A 23,358-nucleotide genomic window follows, 5' to 3' on the forward strand; every position below is an offset into this window, starting at 1 on the left:
CGATTCTGCGCAAAAAAATAGAACAGGAAAAAGTGAGTACAAGCCCTAGACTGTGTTTGTAACTATTAAAGAATACTAAATGTGAATATATGACATTAAAAAAGAATTAAAAGTGCATAAGTGGATTTATTTTTATGGCTATTGCTAACCCTGTGAAATGTAAACAACATATAAACACAGTGTTTATATTTCCGACACCAGAAAAGCAGCACAGGTTCCACAGTACTCATCCTGCCATCCTATTGGCTGTTGTCACATGTGTCTCCGGATGTCGCCTCTCATTGGTTAGTGTGTTTTTGACGTAATCTGATTGGCGCCGCTGTCACGCCACGAGACAACGCGTACGGGCGCGCTCACTTACGCACGTTCCTGAAGAAGGTGATGTTCACAGACCGGTTTGACAGGGAGCGAGAGACACTTAGAAACAAACAAACAAAAAAAAGAAGAGAGAGAGAGACACTTAGAAACAAACAAAATAAAATTTAAAAAAAGAGAGAGAGACATTTAGAAACAACAACAAAAAAAAAAGAAAAAAAAAGTAAAAAAAAAAAAAAAGAGAGAGACACTTAGAAACAAAAAGAGAGAGAGACACTTAGAAACAACAACAACAACAAAAAAGAGAGACACTTAGAAACAAACAAACAAACAAAAGAGAGACACTTAGAAACAAACAAACAAACAAACAAAAGAGAGACACTTAGAAACAAAAAAAAGAGAGAGAGAGACACTTAGAAACAACAACAACAAAAAAAGAGACTTAGAAACAAACAAACAAACAAACAAACAAACAAACAAACAAAAGAGAGACACTTAGAAACAAAAAAAAGAGAGAGAGAGACACTTAGAAACAACAACAACAAAAAAAAGAGACTTAGAAACAAACAAACAAACAAAAGAGAGACACTTAGAAACAAAAAAAAAGAGAGAGAGAGACACTTAGAAACAACAACAAAAAAAGAGACTTAGAAACAAACAAACAAACAAACAAAAGAGAGACACTTAGAAACAAAAAGAGAGAGAGAGACACTTAGAAACAAACAAACAAACAAAAAAAGAGAGAGACACTTAGGAACAAAAACAAAAAAAAAAAAAAAGAGAGAGAGAGAGAGAGAGAGAGAGAGAGAGAGAGACTTAGAACCAAAACACACCAAAAACAATGGTTATGCAATCAAGTACTGTACTTGTAAATTTCCCTATGGGATGAATAAAGTATCTATCTATCTATCTATCTATCTATCTATCTATCTATCTATCTATCTATCTATCTATCTATCTATCTATCTATCTATCTATCTATCTATCTATCTATCTATCTATCTATCTATCTATCTATCTATCTATCTATCTATCTATCTATCTATCTATCTATCTATCTAAGTACTAACTCTTGTGTGTATCATGTGACTAAAACAGGCAGAAAAGAAAACATGGAATGCCTAAAAGCACTGTTTTTGTCAGTACAGTGCCATAGTTATTGATGTAAGACTGTAACCCTTTAAACCCTAAGCCTAAAATGGTCCACCTGGACTTTTTTCCTTTATTTTTACTATAAAAAGGTTAGAAAATATGCTGTGAGTCCATTTGCCCATTTTTCCAGAGCACCTTATCCCCCCAGATCTTTCAAACTCTAGCAGTCATTTACAATTTACTGCATGTTATAATACTGCTATAACAGCTTCTTCTCCAGCTTCTTGTACAGGCATGAGTAAAATTACCACAATGACCCAATAAAACCTATGAAGATCAACGTCTCAGGTTTCAGAAACTGTTGGAATTTTTCCAATGGCACAAACATTGAAAGAGTTACAGCCATCCAAACTGCATATGCAAAGGGTGTGTCAGCAATGACACATCAGGTTTTAACCCTTTCATGCAGGAATTATGAGAACGTTAATCAAGATTTTTTTTCTTTATTCCTCTTTAGGCATTTAAAAACCAATGAGATTATTTTTTTGATTTTTTTTTTTTTTAATGAAGCTATTTTTCATGGAGTTGCAAAAATGTGTGTTTAATTTTTAAAGCAACGAAATGTGTATTTACTGATAGACTGTGTGAAAACTATGAACTAAAAACATTAAATGCCTCTAATTTGATGTTTTCTCACATTTAACATACACTAAAAACAAAAAGTTATGGATATTTAAAATTTTTGGAGCTTTTTTTTTTTCAGTTGGGATTTTTGCACAATGCTTTTTACTTTTTTGTGTGTGTGAACTGAATTGAAACACATTTTTTTAATGACCAAACATAGTTTTATTTACAAATGGCAAAAACAACAAAAAAAAAAAAGACAAAAAACAAAAAGAAATATCCTTAACTTTTTCTTTGTAGTGAACTCCAATACTGGTCACTTCATGGAGATAATATGCCAAAAAAACAAACAAAAAAAACCAAACCTTTTGTTGTTAATTACAGTCTAATAACAATAACAAGGAATTGATTTACACTCAAACATGTTAGATTTGGTTTATCAAGAACAGCCAAGTTACAGTAATGTTATCACTTGCAGTGTTTTGTGTATTCTATTGGCTGATATGAAACTAAAATAACAAAATCCATGAATATACAAGAGAACAGCTGTAGAATAACTGTCCACTGGAGTGACCACTGTGCATGAAAGGGTTAAAGAGTTAAGTGATTTTGGTTTTCAAGAAAACTACAGAAAAAGGCTAGATATCAGCTCTTAAATTAAACTTTTATGAGCTATGTTTGTTGTTATCATTATATTTGTCCAAACAAATGTACCTGTAGTTGTACCAGGCATTAAAATGAACAAGAAATGATGAAAACAAGGGTGGTCTAATATTTTTTTTCCACGTCTGTATGCAGTACACAGCAAAAACAAACAGTAGGTACTGTGTATTTAGAGAGACACTTTGAACTTGTAAGTCTGTTATGACATATTTTATTCATCAAGACAGCAGTATTGAGTAAATTATCAACTTATTACTATTGTTTAGTAAATTCCAGAGTGTTGAAAATGACCCCCAGTTTACACAGACTTCTGGCTGAATTTGAACGTTACATATGCAGTATTAAGCTTATAGACTACCCCAAATGTAATAAGACTGTCAAACTACACTACCAGGCAAAAGTTTGGACTCACCTGTTTTTTCTTTATTTTCATGACTATTTCCATTGTAGATTCTCACTGAAGGCATCAAAACTATGAATGAACACATATGGAATTATGTAGTTTAAAAAGGTGTGACAAAACTCAAAGCATGTTTTATATTTTAGATTCTTCAAAATAGCCACATTTTGCTTTTATTACTGCTTTGTGCATTCTTGGCATTCTCTTGATGAGCTTCATGAGGTTGTCACCTGAAATGTTTTCCAAAAGTCTGGAAGGAATTCCAAATGATGCTGAGCACTTTTTGGCCATCTGTGGTCCATCTCATGTCATTTAAATAAGAAGATGAGTCCAAACTTTTGCCTGGTAGTGTATATGAAGAACATTTTACAGAGAATTAATTGTTAAAGGAGTGATATTTTGCTTTTTAAATTGTAATTATGGATTTTAAAACATTTCCCTGTGGTCTACATAAACTGTAAATGTTATGTTTGGGTGTATTTTTTTCCCATTTTACTTATTTGCACATCACAAAGAGCAAGAAAAAAAAATTTAAAGACAATTTTTATGCAAGTAACACCATTGTGCAGGAGAGGATAGAAGCCAAAAAAGGCTTATAGAAATACTTCCCCAGAAGTAAACAATACACAGGGGGGAAAAAAAAGAAGAAGAAATACATGATATAACTGAAATAATAATCTAAAGTAAAAAAAAAAAATACAAATCAACCTCTTACAGTCTGTAGCCCCTACTATCACAGCACCAATCACACATGTGATTAATGCTTCACTGACATCAGGAACATTTCCTACAGTATTTAAACAAGCGCAGGTAACACCACTACTCAAAAAACCTTCCCTCACCCCCACTCAAGTGGAGAATTACCGACCAGTCTCACTCCTCCCATACCTTTCGAAAACCATCGAAAGGGCAGTTTTCAAACAGGTCACAGAATTCCTCTCCCAAAATAACCTCCTTGACATCAACCAATCTGGCTTCAAAATCGGCCACTCCACTGAAACGGCTCTGTTGTCTGCGACAGAAGCCTTGAAAGAGGCTAGAGCAGCAGCCAAGTCTTCAGTACTCATTCTACTGGACTTATCAGCAGCATTTGACACTGTCAATCATGATATCCTGTTATCCATACTCTGGAACATGGGCATCACAGGCCACGCACACTCCTGGTTTCAATCTTACCTTACTGGTCGGTCCTTCAGTGTGTCCTGGCTAGGGCACACATCAGCAGTTCACCGTCTCACCATGGGGGTCCCCCAAGGCTCTGTGTTGGGCCCCCTCCTTTTTGCCATATACACCACCTCACTCGGTCAGATCATCCACTCACACGGCTTCACATATCATTGCTATGGTGATGATACCCAGCTCTATCTGTCATTCCCACCTGATGACTCCACAGTCTCAGTGCGGATCTCAGATTGTCTCTCTGACATATCTGCATGGATGAAAGCCCATCACCTTCAGCTGAACCTGTCCAAAACTGAACTGCTGGTCTTCCCAGCTAAGCCAACCATACAGAAGGACGTCTCCATCAGTATTGACTCCATACCTCTGGCTCCTACCAGTGTAGTACGTAACCTGGGAGTCATGATTGATAATCAGTTGACCTTCACGGATCACGTTGCCTCTGTCACCCGATCATGTCGTTTCACTCTGTTCAACCTAAGAAAGATCAGGCCATACCTAACCGAACAGGCCACCCAGCTCCTGGTGCAGACTATGGTTATCTCCCGCCTTGACTACTGCAATGCTCTTCTAACGGGCCTCCCAGCTTGTGTTGTCAAACCACTACAGATGGTCCAGAATGCAGCAGCGCGTCTGGTCTTCAATCAGCCTAAAAGGGCACATGTCACCCCCTTACTCATTGAGTTACACTGGCTACCCATAGCTGCCCGCATCAAATTCAAATCTTTAATCCTAGCCTACAAAATTCTCCGTGGGTCTGCTCCTGTCTACTTAGGTGCACTAATAAAAGCTTATGTCGCCCCACGACCACTCCGCTCGTCTGGGGAACGTAGTCTGGTGGTCCCCAGACCTTGTACAAGACAATCCAGGCTCTTTTCATGGGTCGTTCCACGTTGGTGGAACGCTCTACCAAGTGCTACAAGAACAGAGGCATCCCTGCCTATCTTCAAGAAGCTCCTGAAGACCCAGCTCTTCTGAGAGCACCTCCTATCCTAGCACTTCCAAACATTCCATCTTAAATATTCTAATAGGGTTTTTCCCAGGATTATCACAGATTCTTCCAGAATTATTTCTGGACCTGCTGTGGTGGTCCTGCCTCTTCCCTGCCCTCATCATCACCACTCACTTATCCTCAACTGCCTCCATGTGTCTCCCCCTACTCCCCCCTTCTCCCCCAGTCTCTATCTCTATCGCTCTCTCTTTTTCTCTTTCTTTACCTTCTCTCTTTAACCCCAACTGGTCAAGGCAGACGTCCATCCTCCAGGAGTCTGGGTCTGCTCCAGGTTTCTGCTGTTAAAGGGAAGTTTTTCCTCACCACTGTCACCAGTCACAAGTGTTTGCTCCTGGAGGATTCTGTTGGGTTTCTGTAAATTGGCTTAGAGTCTGGTTTTGACCAACTCTATATATAAAGTGTCATGAGATAACTTTTTTTGTGATCTGGCATTATATAAATAAAATTTGATTGATTGAGTGATTTAATTGGTTTTCCCCTGTAAGTCGCTTTGGAAAAAAGCGTCTGCCAAATGCATAAACATAAACATAAACATAAATGGTATAAAGCCTTACATTTTTTTTGCACATTATAGTCCTTTTCAGATGATTTTTAAATAATGATGAAGATGTTTGATGTCTGAATTCTTCATTAATTCAACTCCACAGGTCCATCTTCAACCCTATTTCTGAGTAATGATATGAGAAAGGTGGTTTGGAGCGCTGGCCCTTTAAATGCAAATGAGCCACTTCAGGCTCCACCCCCTCCAGGTTGTTGGCTGTGCTGCTCTGTTCCGTTCAACCAAAAACTGAACATTTTAAAAAATCGGCTCAATGTTTGGACATATTTTCAGTATGGACTACAACCGCTGCTGCTGACAAACAACTATGTCGTACTGGAGAAATGTTCGTCAGAAATCTTGACCTTATATGTGCAAATGTTGTGATGTAACTAGTTATAAATGTAAAAAATTAAGCAGGAATTTAAACAGGTTGTAGAAATCCACTCAATTTTTGCCAAAGTTAATATAAAGATAGCTTTGCAGCACCTGGAGGGTTCCAATTCAAACTTTCAAATATATAAATAAATGAACCAAAGACTAATAAAAGTGGGTTTAGCAAAATATGACCCCTTTAAAGAATCACTTTGTATTTGTTTATTTTTTGTTTTCTGTGTGTCTTGTTTTCTACTTCCCCTTTTCAGTTAAGAGTTAAGTTAAGATTGTTTTAAGTTCATGTGGCCTTGTCGATGGTATGTTTGTTCTTTGTTAACTGTGTTCTTTGAAGTACAGTTCTAATAAAATTTTAAAAAGAGAGTATCACTTAGAACACTGATAGAAACAGGTCCATTTCAAAATAATGAATGAGATTTATCCAGCCAATGAATTTCTAAAAATAAGATTTAACTTTGAAGTGAACAACTGTGTGTTCTGTGACAGCGACATAGAAAATTTGGAGCATTTTTTTTTTTTTTTCTGTGGATTCCAGTACAGTTCATTTGGAATGAGTTATGGAGCTGGCTTAAAAGTCCAAGAGGGTGGAAACGCCACCTTTAAAGGGTTCATATTTTTGCTAAACCCACTTTTATTAGTCTTTGGTTAATTTATTTGTGTATTTAGACCCTAATAGTTCAAAAAGTTTGAATTTGAACCCTCCAGGTGCTGCAAAGTTATCTTTATATTCATTCCGGCAAAAATTGAGTGGATTTCTACAACCTGTTAGAAATCCTGCTTAATTTGTTACGTTTTATATCTAGTTACATCATGACATTTGCACATATAAGGTCAAGACTTCTGACGAACATTTCTCCAACCATAATTGTTTGTCAGCAGCAGCGGTTGTATGTCCAAACTTCGAGCCAGTTACCTAAAATGTTCAGCTGTTGGTTGAACGGAACAGAGCAGCACAGCCAACAACCTGGAGGGGGCGGGGCCTGAAGTGGGTCATGTGCATTTAAAGGGCCAGCGCTCAAAATGACCTTTCTGGTGTCATTACTCAGAAATAGGGTTGAAGATGGACCTGTGGAGTTGAATTAATGAAGAATTCAGACCCAAGCAGAGCATTTACAGTTTATGTAGACCACAGGGACATGTTTTAAAATGCATAGTTCCCTTTAAAAAAGCAAAATATTACTCCTTTAACTTAGAAGGCTGTTAAATTTGGCCTATGTGGTCATGAGAATTCAACTTTTATGTTAAATATTTTAATCTCATTTGGAAAATTTTTCATCCACAAATGTAGATACTTTAAAACTGATCCATGTATAAATCACTGGTTGAATGAGTTTATTATTGTCACAGCCTGGGTCATTCTGTAGATCTTAAAGACTCACAAGGATTGTAGTAGAGGACCTCCTCCAGCAAAGAAAGGCTCATGGTTTCTGTTATCTCCTAAATGAGGATGGAGTGACTTTGGGTGGAACTGGGGGTGTGTTCTACCCACAGGACAACAGCTGTTCTGTGTTTTTACCCAGAAAGACCCTGTGGTAATTCTGTGTCAGCTCCCGAATTAAATTTTCTCTATATTTAACTTTTCTTAAATGATTTATCTCCATTTATTATAATATTATCCTCTTTAGTTTGATTTTTTTTCAGTGTAAATCCTGTAATTTCCTACATTTAATTCACTGAACATGTAGACGTGGATGAAAACTAAAAGTAAATTCAAGGGCTACTATATCAAAACAGAGAAAACTGAAGAAGAAGTGACTATTTCAGTCAAATCTATTATTAACTGAACATAAACCCAGTGTGTCCATCCACTGTCATTGATCTGACTTCATGGGTTTTACTGGTGAATCAATGTTGTAGAAGAAGACGGTGTTTCCACGCTAACTACAGAGCCTCTGAACATCCATATCTGATGACCATGAAAAGATGACAAACTTTGTTTTACACCAGTTATTTACCCCCACCCCCCACCCCCCCATTTCCATATTAATTTAAATTGATTCATATAAACTCAAAACAGATAATAACTGATACAAATACATTGTTACAAATATTCAATTATTACCTCCACCAAGGAGGTTATGTTTTTGCCAGGGTTTGTTTGTTTGTTTGTTTGTTTGTTTGTTTGTTTGTTTGTTTGTTTGTTTGTTTGTCTGTCTGTTAGTGTGCAACATAACTCAAAAAGTTATGGACAGATTTTGATGAAATTTTCAGAGTTTGTTGGAAATGGGATAAGGAAGAAATTATTAAATTTTGGTGGTGATCGGGGGGGGGGGGGGGCCCACGGGGGGGGGGGGGCGCAGACCACAAAATTTCATCAAAATCTGTCCATAACTTTTTGAGTTATGTTGCACACTAACGGACAGACAAACAGACAGACAGACAAACAAACAAACAAACCCTGGCAAAAACATAACCTCCTTGGCGTGGGGGGGCCCACGGGGGGGGCCACTGATCAGCCTTGGCGGAGGTCTGCGCTCTCCGAGTGCTTCTAGTTTAACTAGTAGTATTGTGACTGCCTCCGCCGCCACCGCTGCCACAATAATTCTAGCAAATTAGGCTACTGGTATTATTAAATATTTTACACCTCCCTCTTCCCCTTTTCCCTATCACCCCTAACCAAGCTATATGGTTCAGTTGTTATTTACATTTATGATCTTTTTCTTTGTAATATGACGTTGTTGTTGTTGTTTGTCAATACTCTGTCATTGTTGTTGTTTTTGGTTTGTTTGTTTATTTGTTTGAGTTTCCCTTTGTTTATGTGTTATGTGTCATTGTCTTGTTAACTATCACTAATAAAAAAAAAAAATGTTGTAGAAGATGACGGTGTTTCCACGGTAACTACGGAGCCTTGAACGTCCATATCTGATGACCATGAAAAAGATGAAAAACTGTGTTTTACACCAGTTATTTTCATGTATTGATAGGTTTAGTGGATCAACAGGTATTAAACAGTTCTATCAGTAGATGGTTTAGGTTAAAAGTGGATGTTTGGGTCTTTAAGGGTTAATTAATTTCTCTGGCCTTCAGACTTCTGTGAAACAAAATACACAATCATTAAGGACACATGGGTGAAACATTCAATGCACTCAGTGTTTGTCCATCAACTCTCTACGTTCAACAAGTCTTAGTATGTTTGTTACCATAATTATAGGTGCCATTTGTTAATTTCAGTTCTGTTATTAATTACTGATTAGTGATTTTATAATTTAATTTCATTTTAAAAAGGTGTTTTGGTTGTTGTGTGTGCCAATGGGTGGAGCTTGGGGTGTGCGACAGGTCTGGAGGGTATATGGCATTAGGGCCGAGGAGAGCTGACGGTTTTTCTGACAGTGTTGTGGACGTTTTATATGTATTTTTGCTGTGTTTTGGACAGTATAATGTAAATAGTGGAACTTTGTATGTATGTGCTTTTTGTTTTTTCGTATTTTTGTTTAATCAATCAAAGAAGACGAACTTTTGTGGAGGACACACTCTTTTAACACAAGTCAGCCATAAGCTCCAAGTAGAAGGTTTTATTGGAAAACCTACAATAATGTTTCTTCATTTTATTTGTTCCTTTCTTTATTCCATATTTGGACATTCAAGTTAATGTAAAAAGGACATGGTTCCAACTCGTGTGAGATATTTATACAAAGAGTCTGTAATTAATAAGCACTAGTGAATATAGAGATGAAGGTGCTTTCAAATGGACATGACTTTACAAATTATAACATGTACACAAGGATGAATAAATACAGCCTAAATACATACTCAGAAGTAAATCCTCTGGCTCTTTAATGGATAAATACATGTCCAGCAATGAGTATGATCAGAGGATTCATTATCTAAGTTATTACACTGACTTTAGTCTATGTGTTTATGGCTGACCCAAATGTCAGAAACCTGGAGGAAATAATGGAATAGGTCACAGGACAGTTTAACAACCACGTCAGACACAGAGGATAATTCCATTTTTACCTTCATTATTCTCAGCAGACACATGCAGTTAAATATGAGTAAAAAGTGAATGAAAAGTGACACTTTAAAATCTAACTTTTTTCACTTCAGTAAGTAAAGAACATAAAACCAAAAGCTTCATGTTTTTTTTTTCCAACTGATTAGCCAGTCTGACTAATGCAGAACATGTGACAGATAATTGTATTTTGAGCAGATCGTAGATGTCACGAGAGGCCCCGAACTGGACTGTGTTTCTGAAGAGATAGGTCACATGACCCGTGCTCCTCTCTGTGTGTCTAAACCTGTCACTTACTGCTGCTCTTTACGTGTTCTTCAAGCCCACATTGTGCCAGTCTGATGTGGTTGGTATCATCAAATAACACCATTTGTATCATGTTGTGTTTAATGGTGTGTTGAGGTGTGTGTGTGTGTGTTCAGAGTGCACACATGTACCAGACTGTCCTCATCTGCACAACAAGCTATAAATAAAGAATGAGCACCCAGTGTCCAAATGCCCAGTGTGGCCTTTAGGACCCAGATGAAAGAAAGTGCATCTCTGCTTGTCCTTTGGGTGCCTGGGGATCCACCCCCCCTCCCTCCTCTGCCTCCATGGTCCCGACTCGGACCCTCCTCCGGGACTGCCACATGAACACAGCGGGGAAAACGTGCTTGAAAGCCTTTCTAAAGTTGTTGCCCATGAAAGCGTAAACCAGCGGGTTGATGGAGGAGTTGGAGTATGACATGCAGTGACCCCAAATCTTCAGCTGTGAATCAGAGTCAAACAGAAGACAACGTGTGAAAGTTTCCACAGAACACAGGATCATTTAAAGTCACCTCATATGTCAGTCAGGGAATGTTCATGTTTTGTTTTTTTTTTGGATGTAGATAAACACGGCATGTTAAAGACATTTTTAAAGTTATTTGTTAAATTGCAAAAATAGACTTAAAAAAATTAGCAACCTGCTATAAAACCAAAGGTTAAACGGAAAAGGGGTCCACTGATGCCATATTAGCACTTTTGTTGCTACATTTATCAACTTTTCAGACTACCTGAGCAACTTAGCTGTAAAAGTCAGTGTTTCCCACTTAGACACTTTGTTGGTATATTTAGTGATTTTCCAGACCCCTCAACAGCCTCTTTTTCTAAAAAACCACTAGTGACAAATATATCCCCTTTTTCTGGTGTTATTAGAGACTTTCGGAGACTCTGATGTGAAAACATGTACGGTTGTTTAAACAAATCACTGAATATAAATCAGTCCCACTGACAGTGACAGTTTTTTCTATTGGCTCTTTTTAGAATTCTAAACATATTTCAGTTGTTTTTATTCTCACTTTTTGTCTCTAACACAATGTTATTCCTCTGTCCTACATCGTTCATTACCAGAGGCGATTTCTCACAGACTGCAAGGGAAACCTGGCTTCCCCTAAAATTATGAAAATTAAATGGTTAAATATGTACGGTTGTGTTGACATTTCATTGACTACAAATGTGTTAGAACACGTTCATCTCAAAGATGAGTTCGTTCAGAATCAGCTTTATCACAAATCAATGGACTCGATGTTGTTCACTTCTCATACATTCCCGTTGCGCTGTTTTCTCATTCGATCTCTGCTCAGTGCATTTGCTCATAGACGCCGGGCGTCTCTGGGCTTCAATGGGACTGAGTGGAACAGTTTTTTTTCACTGCCTCAAAACTGGACGGTAATTGGATAAATGCCACGATGTTGTCCCGCCCCCAGACACTGGGCGTCTCTGGGGGTGAATGGAGCTGTGGGCGGAGCTCGGCCGGGCTGGACGCCAGAATCTCACATGCTGATTGGAGTATCAGTCGAAAGGCTGAATCCCGTTTGATTGACAGCTATTTTGAGATCTACTCCTTCACTGACACAGTTCAGTTTAATACTGTCACACATTCTGCTGTGAAATCAGAGAAACCACTACGAAATTACCCGTTCACTTCTTGCACTGTAAATAAAACACACTCATTGGACTTCCTTGTTTCAATTTAACATAATTTCAGCATTTTCTTGTTTCAGTTACATAATTTTATCATTTCTTGTTCGAGTTGAATATCGTTTTGTAGATAGTTAAATCAATCAAACTGTCGGCTAGGTCGGAGTGAAAGGAGCATCTGTAGTTTAAAAAGGCTGAAGTCTTACACCCACAACACAATGGGCCAAGGCCGTCTGAGCAGCCCAGCTCTGCTGGACATTCAGAGGACACTGGTCCAGTCCCTGGAAAAGACGCCTACTTGGTACGATAAGGTCACTGAGCATTTTCTTAAAAAGGAACGGAGGGACGAATGTATGTTTAAATAACTTGACAATTTTTTTTTGATGTAAGCCGACAATGAGCTTCCCCTGTCTGAAAGACGAGCAGCCGCCACTGTTCATTACAATTATATAAACATTTACAATTATGCAAATTAGGTGATGATGTCATTTAGTAACTTCTACTGAGTTTTAGGACAAACAACAGATACTTTCACTACTGAGGAGTTGGAAACAGTGGTGGGATCTGCTCTGAGCTACTGTAGAGAATGACAATGCAACACAGATTCAACCCCCTCCCCACATATGGCATCAAAAAAGGTACCATATATAAACATATGCAGAAATGCCACAGTCTGCTCTGGGCCAAAGGTGGATTGAGGAAGACTGAAGAGGAGAGGGGCCATCTGACTCTGTTCTAACGCCTACATCTTTGATGGTATGGGGGTGCATTAGTGTCTTTGGATCAGGCAGATGACACATCTGGAAAAGCACCATCAGTGTTGAAAGGCAGTGAAAGATGCTCTGATCCAGATGATGTGTTTGTCAGGGAAGGCCTGGCACATTTCAACAGGATGAAGCTAAACCACATAAACAACACATGGCGTTGCAGCAGCTCGTCTTATGGGCTGTTGTTGAAAGAGGAAATTCTACACAGTGGTGAACATGGCCACATCCCAACTTTTTGTTTTTGTGTTGTTTTCATCAAATTCCAAATTGCCTCAATCTTTGTTAACATGGCAGATTTTTTCAGGTTAAACATTTGACATGTTTTTTTGTGTTCAGCTGTGGATGAATATGGGTTTATAATGAAATGCAAATCATTGTGTTCCATTTTCATGAATATTTTAACCCTTTCATGCACAGTGGTCACTACAGTGGACAGCTGTTCAGAGGTGTTCTCTTGTATATTCATGGATTTTGTTGTTTTAGTTCCATATCAGCCAACACAGCGGCTACTTATACATCATCCCATACGCTGACATTCATACAATTACTGTAACTTTGCTGTTCTAGATAAACCTAATCTGCAGTAACATGTTTGAACGTAAAAAATTGCGAATTGGTAAACAAAATTTTTAAATTTTTTTTGCATATTATATCCATGTAGGTATGTTAAAATGTGAGAAAACATCAGATTATCAGCATTTATTTCATTGTTTTCTCACAATATATCAGTCCAGTCACTATAGTATATCACTCCATGAAAAATAGGATCATAAAAAATCAATTGCATAGTTTTTTTTTTGTTTGTTTGTTTTTGTTTTTTCATGCTCAAATGTCTAGAATAAAATCTTGGTTAAGTTTCTCATAGTTTATGCATGAAAGGGTTAATATAATAAATACATAATTAATATACTAAAAACATAATTTTCAAGTTCTGCAATTAGATCATCCTTCTCACTGGTTTTAACAGGCGACATCACATCACCCCTATCCTCACATCCCTCCATTGGCTCCCTGTGTGTTTTAGAATTGATTTTAAGATTTTACTGATCACTTTTAAAGCTCGAATGGGTCTGGCCCCTAGCTATATAGATGAGATATTAGTTGACTACGATCCAGTATGCAGCCTTAGATCCTCGGGGGGGCAGAGGGCTCCTGGCTGTTCCAGAGTCGAGGCTTAAATCTAAAGGTGAAAAGGCCTTTTCCATCAGGACCCCTTGACTTTGGAATGGCCAACCCGAGGAGATAAGGCTGAGGAATCAGTGACATCTTTTAAATCACTTCATAAAACACATTTTTATAGACTTGCTTTTATGTGATGTTTGTCCCTTTTCATTTTTAATTTTAATTTTTTTAAATTTGAATTTTATCCTGTTTGATTATTAATTTATATTCTCATACAAGATGTTGTCTTATCTCACTCCTTCATTTTTACATTGATTTGACAGCGTCATGTTACGTTATCCCAGCCCTCTTTACTTGTACTCACTTGATTTATTCAAAGTGTCACGTTTTTGCATTTGTTGTACACATCTCTTCTATTGTGTTGCTTCTGTTTTAGTGTTTTTACTTGCATCTTGTATCCTGCTGTTGTGCCCTCTGCTTTGTCTGTCAAAAGCACTTTGTAAACTTTGTTTTTAAAAGGTGCTACATAAATAAAGTTATTATTATTATTATTATCCTAAACCCCCTTAAATCATACACACTGGACCTTTAATTTGTCATCTGTATGAACATAGATACAGACAAATATGAGTGCACTGTGGTTCTAAATGAACACCAGGCTTACTTTGTAAAGAATGTAACTGCGGAGGCCAAAGGCCTGCAGGAGGATGCAGACCTGGATGGGGCCCCAGCAGATGAGGAACAGTGCCACCACCACCACCACCATCCTGGAGACTCTGGCCCTCACGGCGGCCGAACGCTGTGCCTGAGCTTCCAGCTGGAAGGAAGAAGACACCCATGTTCTGATCACAAACCCCCTCCTCTCTGTCCGCAGGTGTGTGTGTCCTTACCTGATAGCTGCTGTCGACTGGATGCACGCTGGGCCGGCTCACGCGCTTTAGCATGAAGGCGTAGCAGGCGCTGATGGTGAGCAGGGGCAGCAGGTACACGGCCAGGAAGCTGTAGATGATGTAGGCTCTCTGGAGGCGGGCGGAGGGGAAGACCTCGCTGCAGTAGGTCTGAGGACCGAACCAGTATCCGGCCTCCAGACGCTGGTACACCGCCACTGGGATGGACAGCAGCAAAGAGCCTGGAGCACAGCGGGACTGTCCCTATCAGTCACATCATCATCACTGTCCAAACCAAACGCCTCTGAAGTCAGAGCCCTTCACCCCAGGATTACAGCTAATACTATTTTTTATTTTTAGTTGAGATTTGGTCATTTGTTCAGTCAGGAACAAACACAAACTTACAGTTTTTCTCTTTTGCTTTGGTACATTTCTCAAATCACCCTCCACATTTGCAAAACAGTAAATGCATTTCTCGGAACAATTCATACAAAAAGCAAAACACCATGGATAACCTGCAAAAGGCAGAATCCTTAGTTCATCCCTCAAAAGTAAATATCTGTGTGAATGAACATGCCAGTGCCATCAGAATGACAATTCCTTATGTTATTGTGTACGGATAAGACAGATTAACTGTTTAGTCATGTTGTCAATATAACACTGGACTCTGGAGGGATGTTCTGATGTCAACTATGGCAGTGATGACAGTTACTGTAAAATGTAAGTTCTACCTTCGTGTATGTGGGAAACTGATTTCAAGAGACTGGACAAGGTTCACATTTACACTCTTACTGTTTGTACTGTAAATTGTTGACAGACCATGTCATTGTGATACAGAAAGGAAAACACAGCACTGCGTAGCACAAAGAAAAAAAACAAAAGCAGAAATGTGAACATAGGACAGTCTCCTAAGGGAAAACTGTCCATGCAGTGCTGTAGGAATTCCAGTGCAGTCTTCCTACACCTCCTGATGTTACTGTTCTGTTCGTCCACACATTCTCATCCACATCACAACGAATATCTTCTTTTGCAATACAGCATGAAAAGAATCTTTTAGAGTGGCTTATCCAGTTAAGGACAGATTTTGAAAAAAAGTCTAATGGAAATGTATAGAAATATGTTTCATATATTATGACAACTTGTTCCACCATTTTGCATGTAAAGACTTATGTGATAAACTAATGCCTAAATGTTGTGAGGGGTGAGACTATTCAACACAGACCCATTAGAATACAGTGTGATGAACATGACATAAGCAATTGATAATGTACGAAACAGCAGAGGATTGTACATGATCATTTGCATGGATGTACCAAAGTATTTGCAACTAGTTCGAAGAAATGAGAAACTGCTTTTTTGACGTGCACAAGTGACACGATGATGTGAAGATTGAACGAGTAGTTTTGAGAATTTCAACTCTGATCTGAGAAATGGACCAACACCACTGAGAAAAACTGGAGTAAGTATTGTGATACCCTGTGTTAAGCACATTAAGAGTGTTTTTGAGTTTCTGCATTATGTGGGTATTCATGTTCATGCAGTGACTGTTTTGTTCCTGTGCCTTGGCCTTTTGTGCACATGTGCAGAGAGAGTGGGAGAAAAGAAAAGAGACCTACGGCTGTGTGGTTGTTCAGTTGACAAGTTTTAGCAGCCTAAGTTGTGTTCTGTCTGCTTAGTCCATTGATAAAGCCTGAAAGCACTAAAAGAACTAAGAAAGAAAGAACTATACTCTGTCTCGGGCGTCATCAACTGCAGGGGTGTTACAGTATATTTAGTGATTTTTCAGACCCCTCTAGAGACCCTTCATCCAAAAAGACACTAGTGACAAATCCTTCCCCTTTTTCTGCTGTTATTAGAGACTCTGATGTGAAAACACGCATGGTTGTTTGTCTAAAACAAGTCACTGATTATAAATCAGTCCCATTGACATTGACAGTTTTCTCTATTGTCTCTTTTTGGTCCATTTCCATTGTTCTTGTCGACTGAAAATTACAAATGTTCTGGTTGTAAATGTTCCTGTTTTACTGTGATTTGTTGTCGTCTCCTAAGTGGACCGTAAGGTTAAAAACCAAACCAAACTGAAGAAAATAAAGAGAAAAACTAAACCAACAAACCAATAAATCAATAACTAACCTCAGTAACTGGTCCAGAGTGTCTCTTTTGGGTCACTTTAGTCGGTCCCCAAGCCCAGATAAAGGAGGACGGTTGGAAGTGGGACATGAAATAAAACTAGAACTGACAGAGTATAGTTCATTTGGAGTTCTAAACATATTTAGGCTGTTTTTATTCTCACTTTTTGTCTCTAACACAGTGTTATTCCTCTGTCCTACATCCTTCATTACAATTACATGAACATTTACATTCATTCATTCATTCATTTTCTGAACCCGCTTTATCCTCACTAGGGTCACGGGGGTCGCTTGGAGCCTATCCCAGCTACATAGGGGCGAAGGCGGGGTACACCCTGGACAAGTCGCCAGTTCATCGCAGGGCTTGAACATTTACAATTATGCAAATTAGGTGATGATGTCATTTAGTAACTTCTAGAGACTTTTAGGACAGAAAATAAATCCTTTAATACTGAGGAGCTGGAACCAGTGGTGCTACTGTGTGGTGTTGTACAGCTGTGTACATGTGCATGGTGTTTGTTTATGATACCGATCCAGATGGACACAGAGACGGTCAGGGCCATGCGTGGAGTACGGTGTCTCAGAGACTGTAGAGGATAGACGGTCACGTAGCAGCGGTCTACGCTCATGGCAGACAGAGTGATGCATGTCGCCTGGGCTGTCACCTGGAAACACACACAAGGTGAAGGGAGGGAGGGAGGGATGGATGGATAGAGGGAGCAAGGGAGGGATGGGTGGGTGAGTGGATGGATGGATGGATGGATGGATGGATGGATGGATGGATGGAGGGAAGGAGAGAGGGAGGGAGGGATGAATGAATGGATGGAGGGTGGGTGGATGGATGGATGGATGGATGGATGGATGGATGGATGGATGGATGGATGGATGGATGGATGGATGGATGGATGGATGGATGGGTGGAGGGAAGAAGGGTGGGTGGGTGGATGGATGGAGGGAGGTGTGGATGGATAGATGGATGGATGGATGAAGGGTGGGTGGGTGGGTGGTTGGAGGGATGGATGGATGGAGGGAGGGATGGAGGGAGAGAGGGATGAATGAATGGATTGATGGATGGAGGGGAGGGAGGGATGGACAGAGGGAGGAAGGGTCGGTGGGTGGGTGGATGGATGGATGGATGGATGGAGGGATGGATGAGGGAGGGGGGGAGGGAGGGAGGGATGGGTGGGTGGGTGGGTGGGTGGGTCGATGGATGGAGGGAGGGATGAATGAATGAATGGATAGAGGGAGGAAGGGTGGATGGATGGATGGATGGATGGATGGATGAGGGAGGGGGGAGGGAGGGAGGAATGGGTGGATGGGTCGATAGATGGATGGATGGATGGAGGGAAGGAGAGAGGGAGGGGAGGGAGGGATGGACGGAGGGAGGAAGGGTCGGTCGGTGGGTGGATGGATGGATGGATGGATGGATGGAGGGATGGATGAGGGAGGGGGGGAGGGAGGGAGGGAGGGATGGGTGGGTGGGTGGGTCGATGGATGGAGGGAGGGAGGGAGGGAGGGATGAATGAATGAATGGATAGAGGGAGGAAGGGTGGATGGATGGATGGATGGATGAGGGAGGGGGGAGGGAGGGAGGAATGGGTGGATGGGTCGATAGATGGATGGATGGATGGATGGATGGATGGATGGATGAGGGAGGGAGGGATGGGTGGGTGGGTAGATAGATAGATAGATAGATAGATAGATAGATAGATAGATAGATAGATAGATAGATAGATAGATAGATAGATAGATAGATAGATAGATAGATAGATAGATAGATAGATAGATAGATAGATAGATAGATAGACCTGCTGAAGGTAGTTGACGAGTCTGCACATGAACTCTCCAAATATCCAGCTGGGCAGAGGGTACAGCGTGGCGGTGAAAGGCACACAGCACAGCAGGAACAGGATGTCAGTGGTGGCCAAGTTTACTGGAAAATATAAGAAGCAATTCAACAAACCATCAAACACTTCAACACCAGTCAATTCATTCTCAACAAAAGCCCAACTAGTTCCCTCTGTCGTCTGTCACAGATGTTACCGATGTAAAAGTTGGTGACGGTCTTCATCTGCTGGTGCTTGGTCACCACGTGGATGACCAGCGCGTTCCCCACCACACCCACCAGCATGATCAGGCCGAAGAAGGAGGGGACGAGCCAGGCGTCGACTAACACCGGAGGACCCTGGGCCGTCACCGCTGCCGTCTGGTTCAAGCCAGAATCACAGGCCACACTCTGATTGGCTGCTTTCATCTGACCGTTCAGAGGAAACACAATCTATTTAAGCAGATTTCATTCAGATACATGATGGTGTCAGAACTGTACACACGAGCAATCGACTGAGTGGTTGTTTATTCTGAATATCAACCTTTAAAACCAGTATAACAAGAAAAAATAATATAAAAAAGGCAACATATTCAAAAAGGAGTGGGATGAAGTTCAACTTATAAACTCCTTTCCCTTACCACAGGCATGTCCAAAGTCCGGCCCGGGGACCAATCACGGTCCGCGGTCAGATTTTATACGGCCCACAGCATGGGTTTTATATTATATTATTTATGGCCCGCTTGGACTGTTGATCCGAGTACATGAATCATAAAAGGTTCAAAATGCAGTTTCTCCTTCCACCTCTCGGTGGCAGCACCACTCTAACTCTATCTGGCTCTGTGACTTTGCCGTGAACCTTTTTCGCTAATTTCTAACCACGGCGCCTGTAAATAAAAAAACGAAGTTGACAGTGAGGGCCGCCGCTTCCAGGAGAGATGGGAATTACAATTTTCTTTCACTGAAAATCGAGGTGATTATGTTTGCCTAATTTGTCAAGAGACTGTTGCCTTGTTTAAGGAATTCAATGTAAAAGAGACACTAGCAGACAAAACATGCTAACGCATACGACAAGCTAGCAGGGAGTGAGCGTTCCGAAAAAGTGAAGCAAATTCAAGCTGCTTTAAACTCACAACAGTGACTCTTCATGTGAACCTGGAGTTCAGTGAATTCGCCACCAAGGCAGGTTACCAAGTTGCCAGGTTAGTTGCCTCTAACTGCTGGTGTTATGCACTTGTAGATGTGACACAAAATATTACTTTCTGAATGATTTTGTGAAAGACAAGAGTAAGAGTCATATGTTTTCATCTTAAATGTTAACAGACTTTGCATTACTGAGTAATATATGAGTAATGATTACTCATATAAGTCATGTTTAAAATGAATGTGGGGTTAAGATTTGTTTAAACTTCTTGGACGTTTAAGATACTCCACACAGTTTGTTCTATGTGATCTGACTCCAGATGTGAAAGGAAGGCAGAAATGTTTGTTTTTTTTTTTTTAATTTGTTCACACCTGAGTGGCTTAGATTTGGTTACATTGCCATTTTAAAAAATGATATTGTGACAATGAAAATAAAATTGTTGTAGAACAGCGCTTTTATACGTAATTTTTACTGTTTAAAAAATGTCTGAAGGGACCACTGGCCCCTGGCAATCTCCACATTATCAGATCTGGCCCTCTTTAAAAAAAGTTTGGACACCCCTGCCTTACCATATCTTTTCACTGACTCTAAATTTTCACGTCAGCTCCCATAAGTGAGTTTAACAAATCTGATACATGTCCAAATAAATTCTGACTAAGCCTGCACAAAACACAAACATGTTACACATATCAAAAGTAAACTCTTTCTATTTTACATGTGATGCAGTGTTTCTCAAAAAGTGAGGCGGGCCCCCCCAGGGGGGTGCGAAGGCTTGCCAGGGGGGGCATGGAATCATTCCTAGGTGTTTATTTTTTCTTCAGGTTAGAACATGCAGCAGGTGGAAGTAATGTTTTAGCATTGGAGCACCCTGGACTCATTTTAGGGATGCACAACAAACAAATCTACTGCCATGGTGATCTGTGACTAGACTAGACAAAGAGTTTAGGTTGGGAGAGTGGACAAGGATTGGACTGGAAAAGAAAAATGTGCAATGTTTCTGTTTTTGCACAGTTTGTACAGTTTACACTTTGATGTTCTGAGATGTGCAACGTAAACGGGCTCATTGCAGCCTCTGATATTGTTAAAATGTTCGTCTTTGTTACCAAAATGTGTTTGTTGTTCTAAAAAAAAAAAAAAATTACCTTATTGTCATAGTTGTAAGATAATTACACATTTCCTATTTTTATTTTGAAAAATAATGTCTCAGGGAGCAGTCTTGTTGAGTTCATTTGTATTGTTCAATCAAAAATCTACGTTATTTTTAATTTGCACAACAAATTATTCAAGAAAAGCAAAAAGTATTTTTACAATATTGATGTTTCTTTCAATAAAAGTAATAATTGCACCACAGGTACAATGTTGAGGGGGGCTTGGAGATTTTTCGTGCTCTAAAAGGGGGGCCCGACAGAAAAAGATTGAGAACCACTGATGTAATGTAATACAACAGGTACATTTTATTTCATTTATTTATTCATTCCAGTCTAAATGATTGGTAAGGAGCAGGATGAAGAAAACTTCTAATACCTGCCCCTTCCTTGAAACATCTGTTTACATCAGATAAGCTGCCGTTACAGCTATTACGCTGTAAGCCCAGATAAGTAGAGTTTACTCAAAAAATTTACTTACACTTAAATGATTTGAGTAATGATCGACTAATCAATTGGTTTAAGTAGGTTAAACTTTAATGCTCAAAGTACTGAACTTAAACTATTAAGTAGAAAACACTAAAAGACAAGTTATTTGTACTTTAAATCTGTTGTAAAATCAACCCCACTATCCAACCATTCAACTCAGCATTTTAGGTTACACTGACTGATTTTCTCAGTTGCAACCAGATGATTTTATCATTAATTGAACAATTTCTATTTAAAATAATCAAACTCAAAATCCTATACCGGATTATAATAGTTATGGAATTATTCAGTTTTGTATATCATAACACAAATGGAAGATTGTGCAGAGTCATTTATCCACAAGGTAAGTGCTTTAACCTCAATAAGATATGTAGTTTTCTTTATATATTAACAGTTTTAGATGAACAGGAAAGCCATTGTTCTTCCTCTGGCTCTGACTCATGGTGCAGCTCTACAAAAATACAAAAACAAACACAAAAAGGCCAATAAACACTGCCATACATACATTAAATCCAAATTAACACCAACACCACAACCCCACTGAACCCCTGCACAGAAAAATAACACATTTTCAACAACATGTCCAATACCCACAATGCAATGCAAAGATAAAAAGGTGTGGTCATGACTAAAACTTAGTGATTTAATTCCATTCAACTTAAACTTTTTCGTACTTTCAACTATGTCTACAAATTAGTAGAATATACTGAACATTTTATAGTAACATCATAAAACTTAAATCATTTAAGTGCATTGTAATTAAAGCATTTTAGTAAATACAAATTCGGGCTTACAACAATTTACATGATAGTCAATGAAAATAAAACTGTTGGGATTCTGTTGGGTTTCTGTAAATTGGCTTAGAGTCTGGTTTTCACCAACTCTATATATAAAGTGTCATGAGATAACTTTTGTTGTTATCTGGTGCTATATAAATAAAATTTGATTGACTGATTGATTTGATTAGTTTTCCCCTGTAAGTCATTTTGGAAAAAAGCGTCTGCCAAATGCATAAATGTAAATGTAAATATAAATGTAAATGTAAAACAAATCCAAAATGCATTAGTAAAATTATTTCATGACATGCTTTTATAAAGCTTCTCTGCTCTGTCCTTATACAACCTCTTAAACTGAAAAATATGTGTACAGCTCTTCTCTTCCATTGCCAAAGAATTCCTCATCCTGACACCCACAACACAAATACACATGTGCTTCACATTAGTCCGAACCCTTTGCTGTTTTAAAATTAAACCTCCTTCTATGTTTTTCATCCTGTGACACTAAAACAATCTATGCAAATTTACAAAAGTCTGTTTGTCACTCTCAACACAATCAACAATGTCCTTAATTCAGCTAACTCTTTAAACTTAAACAATCCTGATTTCATAAACAACTCATTTGTATGTTCCCTGAAATTAACATTACACATGATTCTTATTGCTCTTTTCTGTAATAAAAACAATGGCTTTATGTTCCTCATATATGTGTTGGCCCATATTTCAATACAATAACTGAAATAAAGCAGTGAACAGTAATAGAGTTTGTTTTTACCTGGGGTGTGTTCAGATCCTCCTCTCAGGTTCACTGTGCTCAGTTCTGGATCCTGTTTTCTCAGCAGGTCTGAGATGAAAGCGCTGTTATAGACCACCATAACTGGGGAAGGGAGGGGAGAGGAAGGGAGGGGAGGGGAGGGGCACGTCAAAGAAGAGCATTTTAGAGTGAGTCAGAGGTACAGAGGATG

At 39.1% G+C, this 23,358-nt stretch overlaps 1 protein-coding gene across 1 annotated transcript; it reads right to left on the reverse strand.

The window, feature by feature from the left end:
• Nucleotides 1-10,595: 10,595 nt before the first annotated feature.
• On the reverse strand, nt 10,596-21,831 carry kiss1rb (KISS1 receptor b). Its single transcript, XM_030142574.1, has 7 exons — nt 21,816-21,831; nt 19,058-19,258; nt 18,823-18,947; nt 17,544-17,679; nt 14,889-15,127; nt 14,663-14,815; nt 10,596-10,916 (listed from the first exon to the last, which is right to left on the reverse strand). Exons 1-7 carry the CDS (start codon nt 21,829-21,831, stop codon nt 10,680-10,682), a joined length of 1,107 nt encoding a protein of 368 aa, XP_029998434.1. The 3' UTR covers nt 10,596-10,679.
• Nucleotides 21,832-23,358: the final 1,527 nt, after the last annotated feature.

This window comes from Sphaeramia orbicularis, chromosome 9, assembly GCF_902148855.1.
Source record: "Sphaeramia orbicularis chromosome 9, fSphaOr1.1, whole genome shotgun sequence".
In the NCBI taxonomy this organism is placed as follows: domain Eukaryota; kingdom Metazoa; phylum Chordata; class Actinopteri; order Kurtiformes; family Apogonidae; genus Sphaeramia; species Sphaeramia orbicularis.